The sequence below is a fragment of the Arachis duranensis genome, chromosome 4 (assembly GCF_000817695.3).
Source record: "Arachis duranensis cultivar V14167 chromosome 4, aradu.V14167.gnm2.J7QH, whole genome shotgun sequence".
NCBI classification, from domain to species: domain Eukaryota; kingdom Viridiplantae; phylum Streptophyta; class Magnoliopsida; order Fabales; family Fabaceae; genus Arachis; species Arachis duranensis.
The window spans coordinates 17,759,038-17,769,503 of NC_029775.3; the positions used below are offsets into that span (position 1 = coordinate 17,759,038).

The following is a 10,466-nucleotide window of genomic DNA, read 5'->3' on the forward strand; positions in this document are numbered from 1 at the left end:
TGTAACATTAATAAAAGTCTCAATATTTATTTTTGATTATTATTTTTTATCTTTAATTCTTGTGTTGTTTACTTACCACTAATAAATATTTTGTAATTTTATCTATTCCGATCTTAATGTCTCTCTTTAATCTCTCTTTATTTAATCTATTTCTATAAAATTACACCTGAATTATTAATATCGATAAAAAAATTGACTCTAATATTTCTGAAAAAAATAAATGGGAAATGAAGAGAAAGCAATGTGTAGAGAGTAGAGAGTAAAAAGGGTGGGGATAAATGGAAACAAATAGCTAAAAAAAGAAAAGTGGTTTTTAGCGGTAGAACGTAGAAAGATACATACAAGGTGGAAAAAGACGAACACAAATTGCAAGAGAAAAACAGAAAACGTGAGGCTCAGCCCCGTTGAAATATTGAAAAAGTCGCTTAAAAACTGAACACAAACATGGCGTTTACGTTTCTTCTTCTTCTTCCTCTTCTTCTCGTGTGTCAACCGTGTTCTCAGCCATCTTTTCGCTCCCCTTGTCTTCTCATTCTTCACTAACAAACTCAATAGTTCTCATTCTTCTTCTTCTTCTTCTTCTTCTCTCTCTCTCTCTCTCTCTCTCTCTCTCTCTAGCTGCATTCACAACACCTTCACTCTTTCTCTTGCTTCTGCTTTCATTTTCAGGATAATTCGTAAGTTTTTCTTTTCGTCTTTAAATTATGATTTGTTATTTTTGGGTAGGTTGTAATTTTGTATGCAGATGCAGTGGTTTCTGTGTTCTATGTGTTTTTCATGTCAATTCTGTTTCTTTATGTGTTATTTTTGTGAAAATGTTTTTTTTTTTTTAATTTCTTCTGGTGTTCATACAACAAAAGGATCCAAACAAAAAGAAAATTATAAGGAAAAAATTTTATTTTTATTTAATATAAGGTGGAAGGGGTAACTGAATTTGACGAACTGATGCAAAATGCAGGCTTGGGGTGAATTTAATTCACATTCAGTTTGCTAAGTGTGCTAGGTTGCTGCCAATTGTTTTTAAGTATATTCTATTGTCACTGTCCTTGAAAGTTGATTCTCTCTCTATAATAGCCTCATGCTTCTGCAATGGGACCCATCCTTCTTTTTAAGCTTTTACTTCGCAGAGAGGGCTAGTTGTTTGGCTGATTTGATTCACAATAATCAATTGGTGTTCTTACTTTTACAATGGGGAGAAATTGGTGAGAACTAAGAAGGGTTGGTCTAAAGGAGCAACTTATGGAGTATTTATCCTGTTAACAATTTGGTCCTTTTTGTGAGTGGAGAGAAACGCCAAATTTTTCAACACAGATGCTTGTCATTTGTAATTGAGAGGATCTTTTTAGAAGGGTAAATAATTTTCTTGAGACATTCTTGTCTTTCATGTTTATGTTGCTTGGTTTAACTAGTCTGGATTTTCAAACAACTGAGTTTTATACATGACTGTATGTATTGACAGTTAAAATATGAGGTTCAATGTGTATTATTCCCTGGAGATATAGGATACTATGTTGGAATTGAAGCTAAAGCTTATTCCAGAACTTCAGTTCTATTTCCTTTTCCAAATTGCTATAGTATAATTGTGAAACATTGATTATATCATTTTTAAGTACTATTTGATTCTCTATTTCCCTCTGTCTTCCCCACTCTATTCATTTCTTTCAATAGTCTGTTTTACTCATCAGTTGAAAACATTTTGGTGCTGACATTTAGATGTTATCTTGGATTAACTGCCAAAATCGGTTCCTATATCATGCTAGCCAATTCATTTTAGTATTGCTGCTACTCCAGAATGTGATGGAGGCTCAAAAGATTATGAATTAGCACTGTTATTGTGGCAGTCTAGACTCTAACCATTTCAAAATATCCGTTACTTTGGAAATTTGGTATATTAATAATTCTCTTTGGATACAATAAGTTTATGACTGTACCTAATTTCCTATGTGATACAGGGCCGGGGGATAGCCATGCTTGGTCCTGAAACAGAACTTAAGATAAGTTTTGGCTACCAATGCAATGGCATTGCAGATATCTCGTGCAAGTCTATCAACGGCTACAAAATCCTTCCTTATTTCCCTAGAACAAGCAGTTTCTCTTGCTTGTCTGGTGCTGCCGTTAGCGCAAATGCTACACTTGCCAACACAAACATCTGCAATGGTGTGATAGGGGAAGAAATCCTTCCTAGTTTGGACTCTCCTAAATCGTTTCGTAAGATACCCTCTTCGCCAAGTCTTTCGAAGTTGGACATACTATCATCTTCTCTCCATGGTAGTTTCTCAAACCTCAGTTGCAGTCCATCCACACAAAGTGATATGTTTGATTATGACGCTTGTATGGTGAGTGCTCCTTGCAAAAGTGAAGGATTTCTCAATGCTATGGAAGTACAAGTAGCAGGGGGAGCTGCTGGTGAAGATAGAGTTCAAGCAGTTTGTTCTGAAGAAAATGGCTGGCTCTTTTGTGGAATTTATGATGGCTTTAATGGCAGGGATGCAGCTGACTTTCTGGCCTGTACCCTTTACGACACTATCATATCTTATTTTAATATGCTGTATTTGGATTTGGAATCAGATTCTATCAAAGCTTCCAACAGTCTTGATTTGGGTGGATCATCTCAATATGAGTTGGATGAGCATCAATCTCGTTCTCAGAAATCATTTTCACATGCTATTCTTGATAGCCTCCAACGTGCTCTCAATCAGGTTGAGAATGATTTCTTGTACATGGTTGAGCAGGAAATGGAGGACCGTCCGGATTTAGTTTCTGTCGGATCTTGTGTTTTACTTGCACTTCTTCATGGGGAAAATTTGTATACACTTAATCTTGGTGACAGCAGAGCAGTATTGGCAACGTGCAGTATGGATGGCGGAATGAGTGGCAAAGAGAGAAGAATGAAAGCTATCCAGCTTACTGATATGCATACTGTTGACAATGGAGCCGAAAGAGCTCAACTTCTTGCTGGTCACCCTGATGATCCCAAGGCCATCGTAGCTGGGAAAGTGAAAGGAAAATTGAAGGTTACTCGCGCTTTTGGAGTTGGCTACTTGAAAAAGGTTGGTATTGTTTTATCTAGGATAGCAAAAGTTTTTTAGAAGATTTTGGAAAGAAGCAAAAGTGATTGTTGGAAACCAAGGCCAAATTGCATCCAAGCTGCTATAATTGTAGGCTTTTTATGAATTTGATGGTTTAGGAAACTGATTTACGCAGAGTGTAAATATCTATCCTACCAAACAGTTGTGATTTTGATTCTGTTTTTGTTTTCTCCATGCAGAAAATTCTGAATGATGCATTGATGGGAATTCTTCGAGTGCGTGATCTCATAAGCCCACCATACATTTCCATTCAACCGTCACTAAATGTGCATAGAATCTCAAGTTCCGATCAATTTGCTATAGTTGCGAGTGATGGTTTGTTCGATTTCTTCAGCAATGATGAAGCAGTAGAGCTTGCAGAGTCTTACATCCTAAGCAATCCATTTGGTGATCCAGCAAAATTCCTTGTTGAGCAACTTATAGCAAGAGCTGCTGATTCTGCAGGTCCAAAATCAATTTCATTTGCATAAATTATGAGTTTTTGTAGTCTAAATACATGATTTGTTGTGATTTAATGATCGCTTACCACAATGATATTCTCGCACAGGTTTTAGCACGGAAGAGTTGATGAATGTTCCGGCCGGGAGGAGGAGGAAGTACCATGATGATGTGACCGTGATTGTCATCATCCTTGGGATGAATCAACGGACGTCAAAGGCATCAACTTGCATCTAAAGGTGCAACATAAATTTTGCATTTGAAGATTTTCGCGGATACCTTGATCATGAAGGAAGTGTTTCCTACTATGAAGTTGTGATATTTATAGTGTACATATGTAACTTCAGTTTTCTTGGGTATGTAAAAAATTTTGCAGAAGAGACAATCACCATTTTGTTTGAACACTCAATAATTTTACAAATGCACTTGTTTTGATCTTTGCCAGAGATGATTTTCCTGCATGTGAGGGAATTTTTTTCTAAGCAGTATAGAAATGGATCCTGTAGTTATTTATTTTTAGGACACAGTAGTTTTTTATTATTCTTTAGAATAAGGTTTTTTTGTTGTTATTGTTAATTGTTATATATATTTTTAGAGAAAACGGGACTAGAGTCCAAAAAAAGCCACAACTACACTAAAGAAAAGAAAAGAAATGCCTTCTGCATTATCAACCATTTTTTGTTTAATGCTGTATTTGTTGTTAATTATTAATTTTTTTATTTTTTATTTGCTATATTTTATATTAATAGTTTAAATTTAAAAAGATAATAACTAATCAGATTGACTATCTTTTCAGTAAGATTATATCAAAAAATTTAAAAATCCAAATAGGCCAATTTGTTTGTTAATTTCAATAGCAAATCATTTTTTAAGAAGGGTTGTTCTCTTTACTTTTTGTGAGTGCATTAACATTCAACATCATCAACTAGTAACTCTCTAATCTGCGACGGCAGAATGAAATAAATATGAACACCTAACATCAAAGAACGATACTTATTACTTATTAGCAAGAATGTCTGCGACCTCTTGATTGACCTTGTATTTTTAATAAGAACAAAGACGTTAAAATTGACAAGTAAATATAATGTAAAGTATGAATTATTAACTAAAGTAATTCACTGTAAGATAAGTTACTTTATATTTAAAAGGAGAAAGAAAAAATCAAGAAGCATATGAAAATATGTATAAGATACTAAAGTTTAAGCAATGAAAAGTGAGCGCTTTAGTTAGTTAAATAATTTTATTAAAAAAGCATTTTAATATATACAAGTTGAAAAATGTTGATAACAAAATATTATTTTTAAATATTCAATAATCTCGAATTGATTTAAAAAAAATATTTTTATATACGTAAAAGAATATTCTAAAAGCATAGTTAAGAAAAGGAAAATTTCCTCCTTAAACGGTATTTCTACTTTCTCGTTGAGAAGATATTTTTTATGTTTCTAAATTCTGAGGCTTCAATTTTTTTACAGTGGACTACACAAAAAGATACATGCTCATTAGTCTTTTTAATGATTTGGCACTTTTTTTTTTTTGTCGGTAAATTGGACAACTCTCAATTTTAAGTACTTTAATGGATTAGACAACCTCCAATCCTAGATATACAATACATACCCATACACTTCTCACATAATTACTAATTTTTTTCCTCCAACACAACTGGTAGGACTCAAACCTGAAACTTGTGAGGTAAAGAGGAGGCGAAATGCCATGAGCTATGGCTCATTGGCATTTGGCACTTTGTTTTATTGAAATTCACAACAAACAATGGTGTAGGTCCACAAGCCCATACACGCACTTGATGCTTAACATAAAAAAAAAATTTATTGCATATTTATTATTTATTAATGTCCAAATTAAAACTTAAAAATCGACCAAAAAAATTAAAAGATATTAATATAAAATAATTATCACATGATTCAACAATTAAACTAAATTAATGAAACAGAAATTGATTTAGTGAAGTAAATGGTGGTTACTCACTTACTCACATTAAAATTCTAACACATTCCTTGTGACAATTTAATTAACTATAAGAGTAAAGTACTATTTCCTTCTCTAACATTTAGATTAAGTTAAATTTCATTTTAATATTTAAAATGTCTTTTTATGACCCATATTTTTTTATCTTATTTTAATCTTTCAGTCAAAATTATTTTTTTTTTCAAAAGTATTCGTTCTTCTATTATTATTTCTTTTGGATAGCGACAATAATCATAATTATAGTGGTTATGGTGATGGTTGTAATAATTTAAAGATAAAAAAATAGAATAATAATAAAAAAAGATAAAAAAGAGTATCTTTAGGAAAAAAATTTAGTTTTAACTATTGAATTAAAATAAAATAAAATAAAATATTTAGAATAAAAATAAGACATTTTAAATATTAAAAATAAAATTAAAATTTAACACATATATTAAAAATTAAAACAATATTTTACTCTAACTATAAAATTGGTTAGTTTAGTTTGATTTAAATAAATTATTTCTTTTTTTTAAAGATAACATTTCATTGAATGAAATTTAAGGATGGTCCACGGTGAACTTTTACAAAATTCATGATGGGATTTCCTATAAAAAAATTAATATGATATCACTTAGACAAAAAAATATTTAAAAAAAAAAGAGCTTTATGAAAAATAACGTGATTTTCTTCTGTACGTGATAAAAGAAAGAAAATATCTTCCTTTAAATAAGTTATTCCTTAAGAGAAACTAAACTTTTGTTTGTTAAATCACAATATAATATACGTCAATTATTTTTGTTTTTTGTTTTGTCAAAGGTAGTAATTTTATTGAATAATTGATAATAGTGTAGTACATTCTCAATCAATCAAGGTGTCCATTTCTTGGACAACAACAATAGAATTAGGAAAAAAAAATACAAAAGAAGCATTCCGACAATATTAAGAAAAAAAAAGGAGAAAAACTAATACATCTATCCATGACTCGTGAATTCATCATTCAACGCGGTAACAACACTAACAATTTCTTGCGATGGAATGTTCTCGTCTTCAAAAATCTTTCGATTCTTTGCATTCCAAATCTTTCAAAATGTATTTGCAATCAGTCCTAATTTCTTTCTTCCATTTATACTTTATCGAGCTTTCTAGACCACATTTATCCACCATTTCTACCATCCTTCAACTTCTGGGTCATTACTAATCGACGGTAGTGGGATTGCCAGCAATTTTCAGGTTTGTTTAGAAAATTCACAATTCACCAAACAGTGGCTTATGATTCTATTTTTGCTTCAAAAGTAAATCTCCATGCATTGTCTTTCATAAAAATACTTTTATCTTTGCTGGACTTCTAATAGTCCACACCTTTCTCCATAGGTCTTTGTTGCTGAAATAACCTGGGAGTCTTAAGCGGGCTATGAAATTATTGAAATACGATGCAGTATCCTATTTGAACAGAGTATACGTTGTTTTTCTCCTTACTCTAGGTAACTTTATCCCTTCCTTGTTGAATAGGAGTATTTAAAATTGTTTACATTGTCTCTGGACTAAAATTGTTTTATAAAATCTCTGTTTTCTAATTTTCTTCTTCTGTTATTAATTGTTGCACCCACTGCAATTTGGTTTAAGCTTGTTGTGGTTGAAGTGCCAATAGAATATAGTGGTTCTGTATCCACGATTCTTCCTATATACCTAAATTAGTGCATCTCCCAACCTGCCAGAAAATACCTTTTTTATGATTTTTCTTCCTTCTTCTAATAGGCTCCTCCACCTCAAGATGGGTTTGGACCTATTTCAGCTTGGAGAAATGTTGAAAATCTAAAATATTTACCTTTTTAAACTTTGAAAATAAAAAACATCAGTTATTATCATTAATCTCCAACCCTGTTTTTCAAGTATTGCCAAGTTGAATGCCTTTAAGTATTTGAATCCTAGCCCACCTTGCTTCTTGTCCCGACATAGAGTATCTCATTTTCACTGCATCCTCCTTTTACCTTGTTTTTTATCCCACTAAAATTGCATCAACTGTCTCTGAATATCATCAATGAGTATTTTGAAAAGTTTAAAAACATCAAGAATATAAACAGGAATTGCAGATCCCACTGACTTAATAAGAATTTCTTTGCCGCTTATTGAAAGTAAGCCACGTTTTTAATGCTGTAATTTTTTTGTCACCTTGTCTTTTATGTAGCTAAAAGTCTCATTCTTTAACCTACTCACCACCGATGGCAGCCCTAAATATGTATCCTGAGAGCCAATATGAGTGACTCTTAAAAGTAGTAGATAGAGTTGTCATTTCTTATTAAGGAGTATTAGAATTAAAAAACACCGATGACTTATTCAGGTTAACCTCCTGTTTACTGATCTCACTATAAGCCGGCAATATCTCCATTAGGTTCTTGCATTTATAGGTATTTGCCTTACAGAATATAATGTAATCATCTGTACAAAAAAAGATGACTGATGGTTACGCATCTACTGTTCAATTTGAGGCATAAGATAATACTATTATGTTCTCTTCTGTGGAGCAGATGGGAGAGACCTTTTGACAAATAAAAACTAGATAGGGAGAAATATGATTTTCTTGTCGGAGTCTTCTTGTAGGCCTAAAAAGATCCTGAAATTGTCCATCCACAATAACAGAGTAGGATATAGTAGAAACACATTCCTGCAACCAGCCAATCCATCTATCATAAAAGCCCATCTATGTCATCATTCTCCATAAATAACTCCACTCCACCTTGTCATAGGCCTTACTTATATCAAGTTTCAGAGTTAAGTCACAATTTTCAAACCTTTTATTCTTTAAAAAATGCATCTATTCATGAACAATTAACACATTATCACTAATCAATCTTCCACGAATAAATGTACTTTGATTTTTACTAATAATCTCATTCATGATAAATTGCTTTTTATGAACGAGCACCTTAGAAATGATTTATAGAAAATTGAACTCAAACTTATAGGTCTAACATGAGACATTGAGGATGCACCTTGAGTTTTTAAAATCAAACAAATATGTGTATGGTTAAAGGCCTTTAACATCTTTCCCCCACCCGCACCCAAGCAAAAAAGCTTGTCATCGCTGTTACTACATCATTTTTAATTAAGATCTATTGGACCTGAAAATTTTTTGCAGTAAATCCATCATCCTCTGGGACAGAGTATGGGTTAATAGAAAAGACGGCTAACTTTATCTCTTTTTCATTAACTGGCCTTGTGAGAATTCGATTGATACTGTGGGCTATTTTTCTAGGGATTCCTTCAATTTCTGCACCTGTATCCCTAGGGTTTGAAGTTGTAAATAGTTGCTCAAAATGATTTTGGACAATCTCTCTTATTCCAGCAGTATCTGTTCGAAAACCCCATTCACAATCTTCTAATTTCAGCAGTTATTCTTTTTATTTATGATATGGACTTTTGTGGGAAAGAATTTAGTGTTCTTGTTCCCCCTATTTTTAGCTATTGGATCATAGATTTCTCGTTCTAATATCTCTCCTCTCTTAGATAAGCCTCCTCCAACTCTTCTTCTAGTGACCGAATTAGCAATCTATTGTCCTACTCGCTGCTATTTTTCTGACATTCGATCTGACTTCGAAGAGCTTGTATTCTTAGTTTGGAATTACTAGTGTCCTGTTTCTCCCACTCAACCATGCGATGCTTGAAGTTCTTTAATTTTGAAAAAAGAACAAACATAGGTGAACCTATAATGCTCCCCTTCCAAACCTCTTCAACTATTTTTTCCAAATCATCATTCTTACACTAACTTTCTTGTCACTTGAATCTCCTTTTGAATATGCCTTGTTCCTGATCTGAGATGACCAGCAAAGGCATGTGGTAAGAACCATGGTCTTCAAGGTGAAGAACTGTGGCTTTTGGATAATCACATAGCTATTGTGTAGGCACAAAATATCTATCCAATCTCTCTTTCACTAAACTCCCTCGAAACTACTTATTAGTCCATATAAACAGACTTCCTTCATACCCCACATTCACTAGGCCTCCATCATTGATAAAAGTATTAAATCTTTTAATAGAAGATGCTATTTTCATCTTTCCACCTTCTTTCTCATGATACACAGCAATTGCTTTAAAATTACCAAGAATCATAACATACTGTCCCTTCACCTATTAGATTAAGTAACTCTCCAAATTGCTGACTTCTATGTCTTTTTTTACTGTGTAAATGGACAACAAAGATTAATCAATATTTCATCAAAATCAAATCTTTTCACTTTAACTGGATATAGTATTTTATGTCATTCTCTATTATCACTGAAACTTCTTCCTTCCAAGCTAACGTTAGACCACCTGCCAGTCCTTATGGTTCCACACAATGTACTTTTTCAAAACCAACTTTCATATATTGAGTAACTACATGCGAGGCATTATTTTTAGTTTTAAAAAAAATAATACCTCGGGAGAATGAGACTTTTTAATCTCTTAGATGCTGTGAATTGTCAGAATTTTTGGAGCCAAAATCTGACAATTCTACATGGCCATCTTCATACTTCTTAGGGTGTTAAATGGGGTTGGCACCCTCCAGCATTCAAGACTCATCAGTTACACACTAATTTTTAGTTAGAGTTATCTCCCTCTAATTCTATTGTTCTTCTCTTTTCTCCTTAATTACTCTCCGAAGACTCTCTTTTTCTCCTAACCAGCTTTTTTTAGTTGAATTTTCTTTTTGTTTTTCTCAGTAAAAGGTGAATTTTGGACAAAGCAAAAAATATTCATACTATCTCCCACTACTTTTACAACCTTGCCCTCCACATGTTGCCCATTATAAGTTATGCCCAATATTTCATTATCATATCTTCGTTAACGACTTCACTTTCTTCAGCCCCTCTTTTTCTCTGTCCACCTTTTTTAAAATTTGAACACGCTCTGTTCTTTCAGTGAAGGTCTTTGTGGAGTTTACTTATACATGATCAGCCTTCCTTTCTTCTCCATAGATAATTTTGCAAAACTTCC

At 32.7% G+C, this 10,466-nt stretch overlaps 1 protein-coding gene across 2 annotated transcripts; it reads left to right on the plus strand.

Moving 5' to 3' along the window:
- Window positions 1–363: 363 nt before the first annotated feature.
- Window positions 364–4,009, plus strand: LOC107483647 (probable protein phosphatase 2C 40). 2 transcript variants are annotated; one of them, XM_016104255.3, is made up of 4 exons: window positions 364–677; window positions 1,953–3,050; window positions 3,269–3,533; window positions 3,637–4,009. In XM_016104255.3, the coding sequence occupies exons 2-4, from the start codon at window positions 1,968–1,970 to the stop codon at window positions 3,762–3,764; spliced, it is 1,476 nt and encodes a 491-aa protein (XP_015959741.1). In that variant the 5' UTR covers window positions 364–677; window positions 1,953–1,967; the 3' UTR covers window positions 3,765–4,009. The 2 variants fall into 2 exon arrangements, with proteins under 2 accessions (XP_015959741.1, XP_052116851.1); XM_052260891.1 differs by lacking the exon at window positions 364–677 and adding an exon at window positions 959–1,350.
- The last annotated feature ends 6,457 nt before the right edge of the window (window positions 4,010–10,466 follow it).